Source organism: Oncorhynchus tshawytscha, linkage group LG03 (assembly GCF_018296145.1).
Source record: "Oncorhynchus tshawytscha isolate Ot180627B linkage group LG03, Otsh_v2.0, whole genome shotgun sequence".
In the NCBI taxonomy this organism is placed as follows: Eukaryota; Metazoa; Chordata; class Actinopteri; order Salmoniformes; family Salmonidae; genus Oncorhynchus; species Oncorhynchus tshawytscha.
In genome coordinates, this window is record NC_056431.1 from 156,525 (window position 1) to 177,570 (window position 21,046).

At 42.2% G+C, this 21,046-nt stretch overlaps 2 protein-coding genes across 4 annotated transcripts in view; one reads left to right on the forward strand and one right to left on the reverse strand.

Annotated features, from left to right (window-relative positions):
* Nucleotides 1-57: 57 nt before the first annotated feature.
* Nucleotides 58-18,399, reverse strand: LOC112222690 (endoplasmic reticulum resident protein 44). Of its 2 annotated transcripts, none has more exons than XM_042306770.1 (11): nt 18,243-18,399; nt 12,106-12,178; nt 11,772-11,811; nt 11,367-11,482; nt 6,292-6,476; nt 5,835-5,950; nt 5,534-5,708; nt 4,269-4,380; nt 3,886-4,027; nt 1,689-1,791; nt 58-1,576 (listed from the first exon to the last, which is right to left on the reverse strand). In XM_042306770.1, the coding sequence occupies exons 1-11, from the start codon at nt 18,297-18,299 to the stop codon at nt 1,475-1,477; spliced, it is 1,221 nt and encodes a 406-aa protein (XP_042162704.1). In that variant the 5' UTR covers nt 18,300-18,399; the 3' UTR covers nt 58-1,474. The 2 variants fall into 2 exon arrangements, with proteins under 2 accessions (XP_042162704.1, XP_042162703.1); XM_042306769.1 differs by having other exon boundaries at nt 58-1,579.
* Nucleotides 18,400-18,541: 142 nt separating this feature from the next.
* Nucleotides 18,542-21,046, forward strand: part of LOC112222691 (inversin-like) — a 36,724-nt gene continuing 34,219 nt past the window's right edge. For both annotated transcript variants that reach the window (XM_042306797.1, XM_042306798.1), the window contains exon 1: nt 18,542-18,750. The gene's annotated coding sequence lies outside the window, so the exon portion shown is untranslated. The remainder of the gene's footprint in view (nt 18,751-21,046) is intronic.

Genomic DNA, 21,046 nt, shown 5'->3' on the forward strand with positions numbered 1-21,046 from the left:
GTGTGTGTGTCAAGAGTTTTCTCTGTAGAACTGAACAAACAGACTCAACACACAACATCCTGTAAAATGGTTTCATTTACTTGTTTTATTTTCTCTCTCTCCGAGATGACTGATTTAGAAATGATATTTCTCCCCCTTTAACCCTCCCTTCGTGATTGGTCAGATCAGGGTACTGTTGGGTTCTAGGGAGGGACTGTACACACAGTACTATAAATAAACACACAGCATGCGTCTCAATACTCCTCGTCTCCTTTCATTGCTCCATCTGAACTGATTTGAGTGACAGGTGAAATAAGGATACTTTCCAGGTCAGCTTCTTCCATATTGCTGTCACCTGGACTTGTTGCTAAGTGGGCGTGGCCTGGCCTGTGTCAGACCAGTGCAGATGGAGAAGAAGACACTGCAGAGGATTGAGATGCAGCCCAGAGTCTGATTTTTCTCCTTCAGTGTGAGGTTCCCCTCCTGTCCTCTAGAGCAGCAGTGTCTAACTGACACCTCTCAGCCTTTAGGAACTACCGTCTGAGTCAGTATTGCAGATCAGGGGCACGTTCAAGTACAAAAAGGAAGAAAATGCTTTTCTGACAGACAATGGAAACAAACATTTAACTATTGGACAGTTTATGGTAGTAACTCCATTGTTTATAAACATTTTGTGCCTCCTGAACGTGACTTAGGTGAATAGGCTCTCTGGCCAATCAGTTGCATGAGTTTAGTACCAGGGAGAGGAAAGCTGCATCTCAATACTCTACAATGTGTTCCTTTCCTTGTCTCCTCTCATCCTATTTGAAATCATAGGATAGGTGGAAGCAGCATAGTGGATACCTGCCAGAAATATGCTTTCACATCAGTTTAAATAAAGGAAAGGAGGAGAGGGGGGTGAACTATTAAGATGCAGCCGAGACACTGTAGTCCTCCAGGACCAGAACCCTCTCTCACTCAAACGGGACTGAGCTGGACTACACACAGATAAGAACCATTATGAGACTAAACAACCGGAGCAAGGGATCTCACTCGTCAAAAAAAAGGGGAAAAAAGGGTGTTACATGTTTTTGAACCTAAAGTAAATCGTTTTTTAATTTAGATCAGGATGACAAAGACCAACGCTCACTCAGCACAAGCACTATTATTATTTACAAGCTCCAAAAATAAAAGTTAAAACGCTTTGCTTCTTTTTTTTTGTCCTAATCCCCCCCCACCCCACCCCACACCATTTTCTTCTTCTGGTTTCATCCTTTTTATCTAAAATAAAAAATTGTACACGTAAGAGTTATGAAAATATAGGTTATTCCAACACGGCTGTCCTGGATTTAACCTACTCTCTGGTCTTCCTTATCCTCTCTCTCCATTAAGGGTGTTGGGGGTGAGTTGGTGTTGCTGTCCCATCCCGCTGGCCTGTCCTGACTGTGGACACTGACTCCGGGGCATGCCATGGGGTCGTGGGTCATAGGTCAGGCTTGTGGTAAAGTCGTTGAGGTCACAGTTCATCACGGTCCCTGAGGAGTGTGTAGCGTGTCTCACTGGGGGCTAACTTCTGGAAGGAACTCTCTGGTGGGTTACTGGCCACCTCACCGATCTCCTCCTGATGAAATAACACATTTATATACACACACCTCCCTCTAGTACTGCAATGACACCGTTTCATACACACATAATGACGGTGTACTAGTATGCTTGTGAGGTGTTCTGACCTGTCCAGGTGTGCTGTCTGTCGGGTCTGGGCCATGGTGGAACTCTCTGTGTAACTTCCCAGAGTGGAGGTCCAGAACAAACTGCCTCAGCTTCCCAGGGATCCTACCACACATTAATATAATCATTAGGTCTACCAATGACATTATTGAAGTGTGGTTAATGACAGAAGGTCATAAACTGATATCACATCAGAGTTGGTCCCATATCAAAGCTGTCTCTGCATGTTAGAGGTGGCTGCAGACACCACACACACAGCTAATGAAATAATTTGATCTCGGTGACAGAGGGAGGGAGAACACAAACATCCAGAGGAGGAGGTAGTGAATGTGATGTAATGTAATTAGTTGAAGCGGGTGTCAGACCTCAGGGCTCTGTCTGTCTGATCACAGAGGTGATAGGGGGAGTGGTGGGGGAGGGGTTTAGATGGGGGGTAAAATAGATTAGATGAAATTACATTCGATTAGTTGACACTAATTGCACGTGCCAAGTCATGTCACATTAGCTCCGGTTTCCAGGGCCGTCAATAGAAGAATTATCTAGAAGGTGTGACATTTCTATTATAATCTGTGGACTGTGTGTGTGTGTGTGCGCGTGTGTGGAATGTATTATATTTGACAAATGCAGATTTTCAACATACAGATCTAAATAATCTAATGACAACAATAATGAGCCATCTCAAATACTGTCACTCAAGTCAGGCACAAATGAACAATAGAAAAGCCTGGCCTCGAGGGACAACCCCTCAAGCCAATGACGAGCCTTTTGGACATCAACATTCTAACAGTCTAATAAATACACTTCATATATGCTATCGCAAAAATAATCACTTGGCTGTGTTTATGAAGGTAACAGAATACAAAAGAAAATGCATAACCAAATAAAACAATAGCATTGGCATTTGTTAATGTAACTGTAGACTATGTAAAAACACCACAATTCAACTGTTAAAATCCATTAACACCATCACAAAGATCAGTCATTACTGATTTGTTAACCCATAAGAGTCTTAAGTCCTGTCTAAACATGTGTTGGTTCCATGTGGTGAAATAAAATCTCAGAAATGTTCCATACCCACAAAAAGCTTATTTCTCTCAAATGTTTTTCACAAATGTGTTTACATGCCTATTAGTGAGCATTTCTTCTTTGCCAAAATAATTCATCCAACTGATAGGTGTGGGATAACAAGCTGCTGATTAAACAGCATGATCATTACACAGGTGCACCTTGTGCTGGGGGCAATAAAAAGGCCACTGACTGCAGGAAAGTCCACCAGAGCTGTTGCCAGAGAACTGAATGTTAAAATATCTACCATATGCTGCCTCCAATGTCGTTTTAGAGAATTTGGCAGTATGTCCAACTAGCCATACAACCACAGACCACATGTATGGCGTTGTGTGTGCGAGCAGTTTGATGATGTCAACAGCGTGCTCCAGTTCCCACCAAAATCCAGCAACTTGGCACGGCCATTAAAGAGGAGTGGGACATCATTCCACAGTCCACAATCAACAGCCTGATCAATTCTATGTGAAGGAGATGTGTCGCGTTGCATGAGGCAAATGGCGGTCACACCAGATACGGACTGGTTTTCTGATCCACAGCCCTACCTTTTTTTTAAGGTATCTGTGACCAACAGATGCATATCTGTATTCCCAGTCATGTGAAATCCATAGATTAGGGCCTAATTCATTCATTTCAATTGACTGATTTCCTTATATGAACTGTAAATCTTTGAAATTGTTGCATGTTGCGTTTATATTTTTTGGGTTTCAAGAAAGCCATACCAAGGATCAGTTTGCTATTTGAGTTTGAATTGTAAGACCCCTTGAAGTATCAAAAATATATACTTTTGGATGAACAATTAATATCTCATGGTCTGACAAACGTCCCATACGCCGTATCACAATTGGAGCTGCGAGCTCCACAGCCAGAGCAAATCTATCCTTTGTCTGGACAGGCCAGAAAACGTGACCTGTCGCTCTCCATGTAAATGATGTGTCAGATTTCAAACTGCATGTCATCGGAGACGACGTTCGAAGCGGGACAACCAGACCATTCAAAGAGCTGAACACAGAAATGTTGGTTGGAACCGGTCGAGAACCACTCAAGGTGCCCTAAATAGTTGGCCAAATGGCTAAGAGGTCAAAAATAAAAATTCAACCAGAGACAGGTGAAAGAAAGTAGAGAGGTTGTACTTACTCAATGTCTCTGAACTCAGGGTACACATACATGTGTCTGAAGGAGTCTATAGCAATGACAGGACAGTCTGCTGGCGTCTTCTGGATGTGCAGCAGTGGGTGACGGAACTTTTCACAGTCCGCATGCAGAAAGTTTATAGAGCCTAGGCAGGAGGGGATAGTTATTAATATAATTTATATTATTTATTAAGAAGAGATTAGCATGACTATAATAGTACGGTTATCTAACAAATATAATGCAACTCTGTCCTTGGCTGGGAGGAAAACACAACACAAATAAATAGAACAAGAGAGTAACAATGGTCCCAGCACTGAACTCTGTGGCACACCCTGTTATTTCCCCAGATGATTGGGCCACAAACAGACTTAAGAAAAACACACTACCTTTCTCGCTGATGAGCTGGCGTGCCACCTCGTGCTGGAACTTCTCCAAGCTCTCTGTGTCCTCCTTCACGTGAAACAGGATGAGGAATGGGATCCCCTCTTCAGTCAGCTCCTGGAACACACACACAGGGAAGAGGAAGAAGAGTGAAGGCGTCAGCATGCTTCAGTTCGTCTGGCACCGAGCCGAACCAAACGATGGGCTCGCATACTCCCTTAAAAGACCTTCGCTTGAAAAATGAGAAAAAAGAAATAGTACTGTTTGTCCATTTTGAGATACCAGTATACACTTCTTCAATAGTCAGAATTAATCTAAGATAACTCAAGAAAGCTGTCATTAATGTTGACATTTTTGCAGAGGAGATCTTAGTTGCGCAATTTTGCATGGGTTCGCGCCCAGGCTCTGTCGTAACCAGCCGCGACCGGGAGGTCCGTGGGGCGACGCATAATTGGCCTAGCGTCGTCCGGGTTAGGGAGGGTTTGGCCGGTAGGGATGTCCTTGTCTCATCGCGCACCAGCAACTCCTGTGGCGGGCCGGGCGCAGTACACGCTAACCAAGGTTGCCAGGTGCACGGTGTTTCCTCCGACACATTGGTGCGGCTGGCTTCCGGGTTGGATGCGCGCTGTGTTAAGAAGCAGTGCGGCTTGGTTGGGTTGTGTATCGGAGGACGCATGACTTTCAACCTTCGTCTCTCCGAGCCCGTACGGGAGTTGTAGCGATGAGACAAGATAGAAGCTACTAAACAATTGGATACCACAGAATTGGGGAGAAAAAAGGGGTAAAATATATATATTTTTTTGCATCTGACTAAGATGTTTGTTGTAGTATGAGGACGGGTCATCTCGTTGAATGACAACAGGCACTTCATTGAAGAATACCTACTGTTGACCAATCTGTGACTAGGGGAAGGAGACTTTGGCTACCGACTTCGGATTGCCTCAATTAAAAAAATTGTGCCCAAAACAGCAGATAAAACCCTTGCCAGGGTCCAAAATGAACAAAAACGTTACAAAATGTAATGTATGCACAAACTGTTCAGAAACTGTTTCGGCTGGGAAGCATCCGGAAGACTTAACGGGTCAGTGGGAGATTCAGGTGTGTGTCTATGCCTTGTTGCATTAGGATGGGGCTGCTGTAGGGGAAGAAGCCAGGCCAGACCTGGAAGACGACTCCCAGCTGTGTGTAGACCGGGGCTAGCCCAAAACCTAAATGATTTAATTTAGACTGGATCAAGCAGAGAGAAGAAAAAGAGGTAGAGAGAACGCACCTCTCCGTTTTCAAAGGTGATCTCGCGGACCAGAGGGACACATTTGTCCTGCGCCCAAGCGTAGGTGAGATCAAAGTTGGTTAGTGAGCCCAGGTACACCATGTCAGGAACAGTCTCCCCCATCGGTTTATAGATCACATTATCACCACTGAACCTCTCTGTCTGGGACACGTCACTGGAGGGACAGAGGAAAGGAAAGATTAAAAGATTACTCAAATGCCAGACCAAAAACATATAAACTATATTATAAATGTTTCGTAGACCCTAAGTGCAGTGGTTGGTCTGAAGAGGCTTGACTCACCCGAAGGCAGCGAGAAACACACAGTCGTCTCGGAGGATGTTGGCCACCTTCTCAAACGTGTGGTAGTTCTCAGAATCCTTCTGGTCAAAGTAGCCAATAATGTTACGCCTGTCCCTCTGCAGAGAGAGAGAGACATTTTTCCTGGTTCAGTACCAATTAATTTTTGAGGACAGAGTCATATACTAATCTTCAGGAGGCTTTCTATTGATAGGTCCTTGGTGTCCCATCAGCTGTGTTATTTGTGTCAGTTGCCCTGTATAGTTGTCTTTTTGTCTTCTATTTGGTTTACATTTTTTAGTTTTATGCACGTTGAGATTATTCTGTATAATGAAAAGCGCTGTACAAATGTAATAAATTATTATTATTCAATATTTAGATTAGGAATGGTCCTAGAACAGATCCCTGAGGCACACCTTTTACATTTTCAAACACTGATTTGTGTGTGCCTGATACTCACATCCGCAGTGTTGACCTCCTCCAGACTGTGTATCTCTTTAATGGGATCGACCTTCTGCTGGCGGATGAAGTCAGCGATGGCTGTGACTGACCTCTGACCCCTGTACTCCCTCTTCATCATCATACCATTACGGAACAACTTCAACGTAGGGTACTTACTGATCCTGTACCGCTGAGCTATGTCAGCTAGAGAGACAGAGAGCGGGAGAGAGGGGTGAATAAAGACAGAGTTTAATATAGAATGAGGTAGAGGGGGAGAAAGGCGGACAAAGGAAAGGGGAATGAAGGAAAAGAGGCAGGTAGAGAAAATCAGAAAAGGATGGATAGAAACGGGGATGGATGAAAAAAGGTGAGAGTAAAAGACAGATAGAGGGTGTTTAAAGCTGTCTAAAGACACAGCCGTCAGTCAGCCCCTGATCCCTCAGATGAAAGCTGCCCCCCAGTGAGAGTAAATATTCTCATAGTGCTGTGTGTTTGGCAGCTGTCAGTCTCACTGCAGGGTGTCTCTAAGCTCCAGTCTTCACAGGCAGCAGCAATTTTGTCATTAGTCTTCAAACGGTTTGCAGGTCATCAATAATTCCCTTTAATTTGCTTTATCTCAAAGGATGTGCCTATCAAATGTCTGTGTGTGTGTGTGTGTGGGGGGGGAGTAACTGATTACAAAAAAAGTAACTGCAATCCGTTACCAGCTAAAATATTGTGATCAAATTACAGATGTGAAAACTCCTTTACTTTTAAATTCAGAAAGTATGATGACACCTTTCTGTTTTCTCAACGACATTGAAAAACCAGTTTAAGTTTGTTGGACCACAAATCAAAGACCACTATGATGACACACCAAATGCATTTTGATGGTTTGCAGGAATAGGCTTTTGTAGCATACAGTCCTTCTAATGGTGCAACTGCAAAAAAAAAAAATCAAGGCTTTATTAAGAGCAAGACAAAGGAGCTGATCATGGACTACAGGAAACAGAGGGCCGAGCACGCCGCCATCCACATCCACAGGGCTGTAGTGGAACGGGTCGAAAACTTTAAGTTCCTCCACATCAGTAAGGTATTAACATGGTCTACACACACCAACACAGTCGTGAAGAAGGCACAACAACGCCCTTCCCCCTCAGGAGGCTGAAAAGATTTGGCATGGGCCCTCAGATCCTCAAAAAGTTATACAGCTGCACCATCGAGAGCATCTTGACTGGCTGCATCACCGCTTGGTATGGCAACTGTTTGGCATCCCACCACATGGCGCTACAGAGGGTAGTGCGTACGACCCAGTACACCATTGGGGTCGAGGTCCCTGCCATCCAGGACCTCTATATAAGGCAGTGTCAGAGGAAGGCCCTATAAAAATTGTCAAAGACTCCAGTCACCCAAATCATAAACTGTTCTCTCTGCCACCGCACGGCAAGTGGTACTGATGCACCAAGCCTGGAACCAACAGGACCCTGAAGAGCTTCTACCCCCAAGCCAATAGTTAACCAAATAGCTACCCGGACTATCTGCATTGACCCTTTTTGCACTAACTCTTTTGACTCATTACAGACACTGCTGCTACTGTTTATTATCTACCCTGTTGCCTAGTCACTTTACTCCTACCTATATCTACATATCTACCTCAATTACCTCGTACCCCTGCACATCGACTCAGTACTGGTAGCCCATGTATATAGCCCAGTTATCCTGACTCAGTCCTGGTACCCCGTGTATACAGCCCAGTTATCCTGACTCAGTCCTGGTAGCCCGTGTATATAGCCCAGTTATCCTGACTCAGTACTGGTAGCCCATGTATATAGCCCAGTTATCCTGACTCAGTACTGGTAGCCCATGTATATAGCCCAGTTATCCTGACTCAGTACTGGTAGCCCATGTATATAGCCCAGTTATCCTGACTCAGTACTGGTAGCCCATGTATATAGCCCAGTTATCCTGACTCAGTACTGGTAGCCCATGTATATAGCCCAGTTATCCTGACTCAGTACTGGTACCCCATGTATATAGCCCAGTTATCCTGACTCAGTACTGGTACCCCATGTATATAGCCCAGTTATCCTGACTCAGTACTGGTAGCCCATGTATATAGCCCAGTTATCATGACTCATTGTGGATTTATTCCTTGTGTTATTATATATTGTTTTCTATTTTTGTCTCTGCATAGTTGGGAAGGGATCACAAGTAAGCGTTTTACTGTTGGTCTATCAAATCTAATTTTATTTGTCACATACACATGGTTAGCAGATGTTAATATGAGGGTAGCGAAATGCTTGTGCTTCTAGTTCCGACAGTGCAGTAATATCTAACAAGTAATCTAACAATTCCACAACAACTACCTGACACACACAAATGTAAAGGGATGGAATAAGAATGTATAAATATATGGATGAGCGATGACCGAGCGGCAAAGGGAAAGTGCAATAGATGGTATAAAATACAGTATATACATATGAGATGAGTAATGTAAGATATGTAAACATTATTAAAGTGGCATTATGAAAGTGACTAGTGATCCATTTATTAAAGTTGCCAATGATTTCAAGTCTGTATGTAGGCAGGAGCCTCTCTGTGTTAGTGATGGCTCTCGGCCCTTTGATGCACCTGTACTGACCTCGCCTTCTGGATGGTAGCGGGGTGAACAGGCAGTGGCTCTAAACCTGTTGTTTATGAAAAATGTAACAAGTAAAATGTGATTTTGATTTTACTGCTGTTGGCATCCAAAGATTATACATTTAACTTGAATAAACACTTGGAGGTAAGGATGTCGTACCTCCTAGTGTTATTGATATCTACACTGCTGCTCTCTCATTTAGCTATTTGCGCCTCACGGATTGTGGTTGTTGTGGATGGCTGTGGACAAACAAACATGTGTATTTTAACCCAATAATGGTTGAATTGAAGAAGTTAAAGCTGCCTATCAATCAATGTTGCAACCAGTGGACAGCCAGTGAAAAATGTGCTCTTGCAGCTGCATCGTGTGGATCACAGTCTGTGGAATAAACGTTTGACAGCTCCTCCATGGTATTGTGCTCCACATGCTGTCAAAAACAAGTTTCATTTAACAAGACCACAAGTGGGGCTTTTATTGCTCGATCTAATTCACGCTGATTAAAACAATTATGTCCATAGGCCTATTGGACACATGCTCAAACTCGCAAACTCTGATCAACTTAAAGAGCTGCAAATGATAGAGTGTCACCAACAAAAGCTCAAGCAATAGCCCTATAGCAAATGATAGAGATATCAGTGTCACCAACAAAAGCTCAAGCAATAGGCCTAGAGCAAATGATAGAGATATCAGTGTCACCAACAAAAGCTCAAGCAATAGGCCTAGAGCAAATGATAGAGATATCAGAGTCACCAACAAAAGCTCAAGCAATAGCCCTATAGCAAATGATAGAGATATCAGTGTCACCAACAAAAGCTCAAGCAATAGGCCTAGAGCAAATGATAGAGATATCAGTGTCACCAACAAAAGCTCAAGCAATAGGCCTAGAGCAAATGATAGAGATATCAGAGTCACCAACAAAAGCTCAAGCAATAGCCCTATAGCAAATGATAGAGATATCAGTGTCACCAACAAAAGCTCAAGCAATAGGCCTAGAGCAAATGATAGAGATATCAGAGTGTCACCAACAAAAGCTCAAGCAATAGCCCTATAGCAAATGATAGAGATATCAGTGTCACCAACAAAAGCTCAAGCAATAGGCCTAGAGCAAATGATAGAGATATCAGAGTGTCACCAACAAAAGCTCAAGCAATAGGCCTAGAGCAAATGATAGAGATAGAGTGTCACCAACAAAAGCTCAAGCAATAGCCCTATAGCAAATGATAGAGATATCAGTGTCACCAACAAAAGCTCAAGCAATAGGCCTAGAGCAAATGAGAGATATCAGAGTGTCACCAACAAAAGCTCAAGCAATAGGCCTAGAGCAAATGATAGAGATATCAGAGTGTCACCAACAAAAGCTCAAGTAATAGCCCTATAGCAAATGATAGAGATATCAGTGTCACCAACAAAAGCTCAAGCAATAGGCCTAGAGCAAATGAGAGATATCAGAGTGTCACCAACAAAAGCTCAAGCAATAGGCCTAGAGCAAATGATAGAGATATCAGAGTGTCACCAACAAAAGCTCAAGCAATAGGCCTAGAGCAAATGATAGAGATATCAGAGTGTCACCAACAAAAGCTCAAGCAATAGGCCTAGAGCAAATGATAGAGTGTCACCAACAAAAAATTAAACAATAGGCCTATAGTAAATGCAGCATATGGTATTCATTTTTCCACATGCCCTTTTCGTTAGTGCTCAAAGCATGTCATTCCATGAGAGCAGAATTTTCTTTTCAACTTGAAGCAATGAGCCCAATCAGTCCTCAATGACAACAAAATCATAAACAGAGTAGGCTAATAAGTCCTTAGTTTTAGGGTCATGCTCAGGTTAAACAACAGAGTAGGCTAATAAGTCCTTGGTTTTGGGGTCATGCTCAGGTTAAACAACAGAGTAGGCTAATAAGTCCTTGGTTTTGGGGTCATGCTCAGGTTAAACAACAGAATAGGCTAATAAGTCCTTGGTTTTGGGGTCATGCTCAGGTTAAACAACAGAGTAGGCTAATAAGTCCTTGGTTTTGGGGTCATGCTCAGGTTAAACAACAGAGTAGGCTAATAAGTCCTTGGTTTTGGGGTCATGCTCAGGTTAAACAACAGAGTAGGCTAATAAGTCCTTAGTTTTAGGGTCATGCTCAGGTTAAACAATTTGGCTTATCTATATTGCTATTTCCTATTCTTGAAGATCAAGAGAATTACATGAATTGGAAAGACCGGAGATCTGACTGACTTTGGATTTTAATGTAAAGATATAGCCTAATCGTATGATTATCTGTATTGAAGTAGAAAGCAATGGTTTAGAAGAAGCCTACATAACCCATAAAGTAAAATGCAACATCCATTTTTTATCTCCTTCTAACGCCTCAAGGGGAAAGTAACGTCAAATGAACTAAAAGTAATCAGATTACTTTACAGAGTTTGGGCAAACCAAAAGTTACGTCACGGATTAAAACCCTGTGTGTGTACGAGCGTGTCACTCACAGTGCTGATCACAGTCGACGCGCGCAAACACCACCTGAGTGACATCAGGAAACTCCTCCCTCGCGATGTTCGATGCCTCCTCAAAGATAGGCTGGAGCATCTGGCTGAATCTACACCTGGGAGGAGACGGGGGAGAATGTGGGTATAATTTGCTTATCAAATTATATTTTATATTGTTACCCTTTGGAGGAACTGTCATACTGTAATTGCTTTGGCCACATTGCATTACTCTCCAGCCATGATGCCACTAAAGCATGTTGGAATTCTAATTCATCTCACACACACACACACACACTAGTTAAACACACACAAGGCAAACAACTGATGTGGACACAAAGAAAATGTATGCAAACAGACAATTGAGTAGGAGAGGACAAATGTTCACAGGAGAACTAACACACTTACCAGTCTGCATAGAAATTAACCAACGCCACTCCAGCATTGTCTGTGTGGGGAAAAAAAACACGTTACACCCACTGTTTTACAACAACGTCAAACACACAGGAATTAAAGTACATTTACACATACTCATAGGCAAGGGAGGTTCGTGGGTGAATCATTAGTGTTATTCATACAGTCAAACAGCCACCAAGCGTTGAGGAAAGAGACAACACAAGATAGAGCATTATAGGGAGAGATGATAAAGAGAGGGAGGAAATGACACAGAGATGGTGAGAGAAAGAGGGATAGATGAGAACCACAGAGATGTCTCTATACCCTGTCACAGACAATGTCTTACTGAGGATGTCTTCAATGTTTCCTGTGTCTAGACTGGTAATTTCAGCCTGGCCTGGAGTGGAGAGACCAGTCACCTAGAGCCAGAGAAGAAAGGGTTAATGCGATGCTATGGCTAGAACCTGTCCCTCACACAGATGTGACATGAGCCCAGTCCAAAAACAACCAGTCAGTGTTTGCAGTGTTAACGGAAGAAGTCCTAAAGCTGCTGTCCTATTGGTTCCATGAATTCTCTTGTTGCTGTTTCCAGACCAGGCAAACAGGTGAGAAACCATCTTTTTCTCCCTCCCTTTTTATTATTTATTTATCATTCATCCATAGGAGTCCTGTTGAGATCCAGACATCTCAGTTCTCTGATGGGCGTTGACGCCACAGGTGATGTGGAACAGAGGACTCTGTTCTCAGGATCAAAGTCAAACTTCCCCATGGACTAGAGCGACCAGGACAGTGTCATACACTGGACACGGAAACAGAGAAAGAAGTAGAAGTGAGACATCACATTGCATAATATTTTCTGGTTCATATACAGTCGATGAACTAAGCAGACGTAACCCAGCTGCTATCGCATTTGTGTCTATGGAATAGCCACCCTTTAAGCAGACTGGAACTTGGACAATTTTTTCCAATGGTAAACGGCCTGAGTAAGACATCTTCATTAATCCACCATCTTTGATGGAGAGTGGTGTTACTGGAGATGCTCTACTACGCCGAGTCTCACATTCCCTGGAAGAACAAACGTATTTCTCTGTATCTCAGCAAGCATTTCCGAGTCCTATGACAGCGCAATCCAATTTTCTGCTACCACCATAACAATAACTTCACACAAAAACAGCAACAAGAGCCAGTCACTAGACTGATAGTTGAGCTCAGGACAGAAGACAGGGCTGTGGCTAGGATATAGACTGGGGCTAAGTTAAGCATGGCCTGGACATTCCCATGTATTAATACTAAGGGAACCCCTCTAAACCAGTGTCTCAGTAGCATCCTGTCAATGAGGACATTCAGATAAAGCTTAGTTATCTAACATCAGTCGTTTGACTCGTTCAAATCAGCAGGGTGTGTGGGGTGGAAGACACACCCTCTAAAAGGTGTGTATTCTAAGACGAGAGACACAGACACGGTCACAGTGCCCTCCGTAGTTATTGGGACAGTGAAGCATGTTTTCTTCTTATGGCTGTAAACTCCAACAGTTTGAAATCAAACAATGACTATGGGGTTAAAGTGCAGACTGTGAGCTTTAATTTGAGGATGTTTTCATCCATATTGGGTGAACTGTTTAGAAATTACAGCACTTTTTGTACATAGACGCCCCATTTTAGGGGACCAAAAGTATTGGAACAAATTCACTTATATGTGTATTAAAGTAGTACAGTTAAAGTTAAGTATTTGGTCCCATATTCCTAGCACGCAATGACTACATCAAGCTTGTGACTCTACAAATTTGTTGGATGCATTTTCTGTTTGTTTTGGTTGATTTTCAGATGATGTTGTGCCCAATAGAAATGAATGGTAAATAAAGTAGTGTGTCATTTTGGAGTTGCTATTATTGAAAATAAGAATATAATAGGTTTCTAAACACTTCTACATTAATGTGGATACTACCATGATTACGGATAATCCTGAATGAATCGTGAATAATGATGAGTGAGAAAGTTAGACGGACAACTATCACAACCCCCCCAAAATGCTAACCTCCCCTGTTATTGTAAGGGGTTAGCATGTCTTGGGGGTTTGATATAAAAGGTTAAGCTCCCCTGTTATTGTAAGGGGTTAGCATGTCTTGGGGGTTTGATATAAAAGGTTAACCTCCCCTGTTATTGTAAGGGGTTAGCATGTCTTGGGGGTTTGATATAAAAGGTTAAGCTCCCCTGTTATTGTAAGGGGTTAGCATGTCTTGGGGTTTGATATAAAGGTTAACCTCCCCTGTTATTGTAAGGGGTTAGCATGTCTTGGGGGTTTGATATAAAGGTTAACCTCCCTGTTATTGTAAGGGGTTAGCATGTCTTGAGGGTATGATATAAAAGGTTAACCTCCCTGTTATTGTAAGGGGTTAGCATGTCTTGGGGGTTTGATATAAAAGGTTAACCTCCCCTGTTATTGTAAGGGGTTAGCATGTCTTGGGGTTTGATATAAAAGGTTAACCTCCCCTGTTATTGTAAGGGGTTAGCATGTCTTGGGGGTATGATATAAAGGTTAACCTCCCCTGTTATTGTAAGGGGTTAGCATGTCTTGGGGGTTTGATATAAAAGGTTAAGCTCCCCTGTTATTGTAAGGGGTTAGCATGTCTTGGGGGTTTGATATAAAAGGTTAACCTCCCCTGTTATTGTAAGGGGTTAACATGTCTTGGGGGTTTGATATAAAAGGTTAAGCTCCCCTGTTATTGTAAGGGGTTAGCATGTCTTGGGGGTTTGATATAAAATGCTAACCTCCCGTTATTGTAAGGGGTTAGCATGTCTTGGGGGTTTGATATAAAGGTTAAGCTCCCCTGTTATTGTAAGGGGTTAGCATGTCTTGGGGGTTTGATATAAAATGCTAACCTCCCGTTATTGTAAGGGGTTAGCATGTCTTGGGGGTTTGATATAAAAGGTTAAGCTCCCCTGTTATTGTAAGGGGTTAGCATGTCTTGGGGGTTTGATATAAAATGTTAACCTCCCCTGTTATTGTAAGGGGTTAGCATGTCTTGGGGGTATGATATTTTTTAGTCTGTAACTTCCTCACTCGTAATTATTCACGATTCATTCAAATTTGTAGTCACAAGCATGATGTAGTCATTGCGCTTTATAAATATGGGACCAATACTTTGTCAAAGACTCCAGTCACCCAAGTCATAGACTGTTCTCTCTGCTACTACACGGCAAACAGGACCAGAGCGCCAAGTCTAGGACAAAAAAGGCTCCTTAACAGCTTCTACCCCCAAGCCACCAGACTGCTGAACAGCTTCTACCCCCAAGCCACCAGACTGCTGAACAGCTTCTACCCCCAAGCCACCAGACTGCTGAACAGCTTCTACCCCCAAGCCACCAGACTGCTGAACAGCTTCTACCCCCAAGCCACCAGACTGCTGAACAGCTTCTACCCCCAAGCCACCAGACTGCTGAACAGCTTCTACCCCCAAGCCACCAGACTGCTGAACAGCTTCTACCCCCAAGCCACCAGACTGCTGAACAGCTTCTACCCCCAAGCCACCAGACTGCTGAACAGCTTCTACCCCCAAGCCATCAGACTGCTGAACAGCTTCTACCCCCAAGCCACCAGACTGCTGAACAGCTTCTACCCCCAAGCCATAAGACTGCTGAACAATTAATCAAATGGCCACCGGACTATTTACACCGACACCCCCCCCTGTTTTTTTCACTGCTGCCACTCCCTGTTTATTATCTTTGCATAGTCACATTACAAATGACCTTGACTAACCTGTATCCCCGCACATTGACTCGGGAACCGGTACCCCCTTGTTATTGTTATGTAAATATCTTGTGTAATTTTAAATGTTTTTTTTTTTACTTTAGTTTATTTAGTAAATATTTTCTTAACGCTATTTCTTGAACTGCATTGTATGGTTAAGTGCTTGTAAGTAAGCAATTCACGGTAAGGTCTACACCGGTTGTACTCGGCACATGTCCCTACATTCAGTCCCTACATTCATGTCCCTACCTACATTCTGTCATTTTTGTAAGTAGTTGTGGTCAGTACTTGCGTGGTTTTTATCAATAGTTTAGGTTAGTAGGGAGGTTCAGTAGTTTTGGTCAGTCGTTTTGTGGTTTTGGTCAGTTTAGTTGGTGCGGTTAATAGTTGTGATCAGTAGTGGTCAATAGTTTTGGTCAGTAGTTGTGATCTGTAGTTGTGTCGTCAGTAGTTGCGGTCAGCAGTTGTTTGGTTGTGGTCAGTAGTTTTGGTCAGTATATTTTGTGGTATCAGTTTTGGTCAGAAGTGTTCAGTAGTTGTGGTCAGTAGTTGTGTGGTTGTGGTCAGTAAACGTGTGGTTGTAATCAGTAGTTGTGTGGTCCATAGTTTTGTGGTGAGTAATGGTGTGGTTTTGGTCAGTAGTTGTGTTGTTGTGGGGTTCAGTAGTTTTAGTCGGTAATTTTGGTCAGTAGTTGTTAGTTGTTTTGGTAAGTAGTTGTTATCAGTAGTTGTATGATCGTGGCCTGTAGTTGTGGTCAGTTGTTTTGTTGTTGTGGTCAGTGGGTGTAGTCAGTAGTAGTGATCAGTAGTTGTGTGGTTAAGTGCTTGTAAGTAAGAATTTCACAGTAAGGTCTACAGCGGTTGTATTTGGCATATGTCACTATGTTATATCAGCATCGAACATGTCACCCTCCCTAGGAGAGGGGGTGACCTCGATAATTTATTGTTAAAACGAGAGGCTGCCTGGATCTTTAATTTAAATACCCTTGCTCCTCTCGGTTTCAACGTAGACTTTGATCTGAAGCCATTCTTGTGATTTTGCTATTGTAAATGTTTTGTAGGCCTAGGTAGGTAAAATTGTATCTATAATGGAATGCTATCCATTCATGTTTTTGGTATGTTATTTTTATGAGAATTAACCAATGATATCAGGCCACACCCGGCCATGATTACAGACACCTGTGTGTGTCCTTTGACCTGTGTGTGTCCTTTGATTATACCCTGATGAAGACAGTTTGTCAAAACGTTGAATATTAGGTTATTAAATTATTGCATCTGAGCTCCTAGAGTGTGCAGCTCTACTTACATTTTTTAAGTATTCACTGCATGTGACAAATAACATTTTATTTGACCTTTGGTCTCCTAAAATGGGGGGACCATGAATAGAAAGTGCTGTAATTTCTCAACGGTTCACCCAATATGAATGAAAATACCCTCAAATATAATACCCTCATATCCAAACTTTTGGAGTGTAAAGCCAAAAGAAGAAGAAATGTTTCACTTTCCCAATAATTGCAGAGGGCACTGTATATGTATGTACAGAATGCGTTTAAGGTGACAGTCCGTGTTAACAGGAGAAGCTGTCTTTACTGTGGTTTGTAATATAGCACTTTAGAGAGAAGGCTGAGTGGTGGCGGACGTGGTTGTATGTACAAAATGTACACACACTATTTCTGGGGTCAACTATTACAGGACTAGTGGTATTACGTATAGTGAGGTCATCTCACAGCAGCCTGGCTGTGACACTCATCTGTATGTCTGCTGAGCGACAACAGCTTCAGTTTAACAAGAGATATTTCAGTAATTATATGTTGCCACTGTCTCTGGTTTAACTATGTGACGGTGACGAGACAGGCCTATTCCCTAAAAAATGTATGAATACAGACATATTTGTAGATACTTTCTAGCTATCTTCCAGTTTCTGGATTAGAAGCCATTATACAAGCCACGAATCGTGCTGATTAACAAGTATATGACTTAGTTCAAATCCCTTACTGACAGTAAAGAAAGTTTACACTGTAATAGGCCGATATCCTGAGCTGCAAAACAGAGCTTGATCAGTTCCGGGTTGTCAGCCAATAGGAATGAGCCACAACAGAGGAATTCACCAACCGGCTCCATCATTCCGCAACACGATTATGGCTAAATTCACTAATTTGTGGTACCGTCCCACGACCTGGCTAGCTAGCTACATATGTTAGCAAGTAAGAAAACTACAACATTAGCTGTTGGCTAAGTTAAACAAACAGCAAATATAGCCAAGTCTGATAGTTAACGTTAGCTCACACAATACGTGGATTTAAGATTCACCATGCATCTAGAATAAGATACTGATTTGGACTTGCACAGTTGTTAGCTAGCTAGCTAACATAACAGGGCAGAGTAAGGCGAGTGATCACAGAAAAGGAGGGTCATGACTCATGTCTCTACATGGCTAACTAACAGTTAACTAACCTTACCAAGCTTAACTAACCTTACCAAGCTTAGCTAGCCAGCTAGCTGATCTCAATTAACCTGGTTTGCCGACTAGCTATTTTAGCCAGCTAACGTTAGCTAGGTACAGTAATGTAAAAACTATATTCATGTTCAATACATCTTTATTTTGTGATTGACAAAAGTAGCTATCACTTTGAAAAACGAATGCCCATAATTTTAATATTAGCTAACTGTTTGTGAAGCCAGACCGACCGCACTTCAAATACGAGGACGTGTAAGTTAGCTGTCGAAGTTCCTTACCAGCAGTATCGTGAAGAAGCCGACCTCGAGAGAGGATACTATTGGTGGTAGTTTCATTGTAGAGTTGGTTGAGGTTATGGTGTTGTTCGGTCTTCCCTGTCTCCCGTTACAACTCTGCTGCTGAGGCAGGAAACGGATGGGTGACCACGGTAACGTGAGCGATCTTTCCGGGTTTAACGTTGTGGTTTATGGGAGTAGTAGTTTTGTAATTTTCTTTAGCAATGATTCCCAATAAGGCTTAAAACTACAAGTATGGCGTATTTCTTTGGAGGTTAGAAGAATTGGAAATGGGAGTTGTATTTTTCAAAATATTTTGCGACCCAGATGTTTGTGGTCTGACCGAACACTTTCTGGGACAAAACTTCTAGTGTTAGAAAGTGAGAGAGTCAGGAAGATACTGATCAGAGGAACAAATAACTATTACAAATATATACATTCATTTTCCTAATGTTGACAGTTGCTAAATGCATATTTTTCTCAATTATTCCGTGATTTCTAACATAGTAAGGTAAGTTGCATCATCGTTAACGTTAATTATGCAGGCTACCCTGCTAGTTAACTATCAAACTCAATGCACCGATAGTCATTTCTTATTGACCTGTTAGTGACATGCTGATTTTGCCCTGTGCATGTGACCAATAAACTCATCTAATCTAAATCTAATATTTTCGCCTGCATAAAGCCATGGCAGCTACACCGATTCAGGCAGCATATCAACTGTATTGTCGTCTGTTATTGACTCTCCAGCTGTTTCAGTTGTTTTGTGTTATTTTTACCAAATCTTTACGGAGGCTAAAACATGAAGAAAACAATTTTTTTCTAACAACTGCTAAATTACTTAAATAATACAGTATGTTGTGTTACTTATTACACAGTTATTACTTAACACTTCACAAGTTACTACAGTAGTAGAAAAATATTACAGTCAGATAGTTTAGGGACAGAACAACGGTAGACTGTGTATCCAGTAGACAGACTCCCGATGTTCTGTCCTAAAACTAACAGTCAGAGTGCAGCGTCCAACATACCACAGTCGGCTGTAGTTACTGCTCTTTAACTGCAATTTCAAAACTGAAATATTTTTTTGTAAGGGGTGTAACAACATACAGGTAGCGGACACTGCTTGATACAAACATGTAATTCTCAGAGTAGCGTGTTTGGATGGGAAGTGGACATACAAGAGACTTGTGGGATAGAAAGACAGGGACTGTCTCTGAGCAGTTGTGATGTAGCAGAGAGTGTCTATCTATCTATCTATCTATCTATCTATCTATCTATCTATCTATCTATCTATCTATCTATCTATCTATCTATCTATCTATCTATCTATCTATCTATCTATCTATCTATCTATCTATCTATACAGTGCAAAATTATGCAAAATTATTCAGCCCCCTTAAGTTAATACTTTGTAGCGCCACCTTTTGCTGCGATTACAGCTGTAAGTCGCTTGGGGTATGTCTCTATCAGTTTTGCACATCGAGAGACTGACATTTTTTCCCATTCCTCCTTGCAAAACAGCTCGAGCTCAGTGAGGTTGGATGGAGAGCATTTGTGAACAGCAGTTTTCAGTTCTTTCCACAGATTCTCGATTGGATTTAGGTCTGGACTTTGACTTGGCCATTCTAACACCTGGATATGTTTATTTTTGAACCATTCCATTGTAGATTTTGCTTTATGTTTTGGATCATTGTCTTGTTGGAAGACAAATCTCCGTCCCAGTCTCAGGTCTTTTGCAGACTCCATCAGGTTTTCTTCCAGAATGGTCCTGTATTTATTTGGCTCCATCTATCTTCCCATCAATTTTAACCATCTTCCCTGTCCCTGCTGAAGAAAAGCAGGCCCAAACCATGATGCTGCCACCACCATGTTTGACAGTGGGGATGGTGTGTTCAGGGTGATGAGCTGTGTTGCTTTTACGCCAAACATAACGTTTTGCATTGTTGCCAAAAAGTTCAATATTGGTTTCATCTGACCAGAGCACCTTCTTCCACATGTTTGGTGTGTCTCCCAGGTGGCTTGTGGCAAACTTTAAACGACACTTTTTATGGATATCTTTAAGAAATGGCTTTCTTCTTGCCACTCTTCCATAAAGGCCAGATTTGTGCAATATACGACTGATTGTTGTCCTATGGACAGAGTCTCCCACCTCAGCTGTAGATCTCTGCAGTTCATCCAGAGTGATCATGGGCCTCTTGGCTGCGTCTCTGATCAGTCTTCTCCTTGTATGAGCTGAAAGTTTAGAGGGACGGCCAGGTCTTGGTAGATTTGCAGTGGTCTGATACTCCTTCCATTTCAATATTATCGCTTGCACAGTGCTCCTTGGGATGTTTAAAGCTTGGGAAATCTTTTTGTATCCAAATCCGGCTTTAAACTTCTTCACAACAGTATCTCGGACCTGCCTGGTGTGTTCCTTGTTCTTCATGATGCTCTCTGCGCTTTTAACGGACCTCTGAGACTATCACAGTGCAGGTGCATTTATACGGAGACTTGATTACACACAGGTGGATTGTATTTATCATCATTAGTCATTTAGGTCAACATTGGATCATTCAGAGATCCTCACTGAACTTCTGGAGAGAGTTTGCTGCACTGAAAGTAAAGGGGCTGAATAATTTTGCACGCCCAATTTTTCAGTTTTTGATTTGTTAAAAATGTTTGAAATATCCAATAAATGTCGTTCCACTTCATGATTGTGTCCCACTTGTTGTTGATTCTTCACAAAAAAATACAGTTTTATATCTTCATGTTTGAAGCCTGAAATGTGGCAAAAGGTCGCAAAGTTCAAGGGGGCCGAATACTTT

Excerpts from the sequence above, each read along its gene's own strand:
- LOC112222690 (XM_042306769.1), bottom strand. The coding sequence starts at position 18,299 with ATGAAACTACCACCAATAGTATCCTCTCTCGAGGTCGGCTTCTTCACG. Across the intron at positions 11,483-11,771 it reads GTTAATTTCTATGCAGACTG|GTGTAGATTCAGCCAGATGC; the intron begins GTAAGTGTGTTA and ends GTCTCCTCCCAG. Across the intron at positions 1,580-1,688 it reads CAGACAGCACACCTGGACAG|GAGGAGATCGGTGAGGTGGC; the intron begins GTCAGAACACCT and ends TTATTTCATCAG.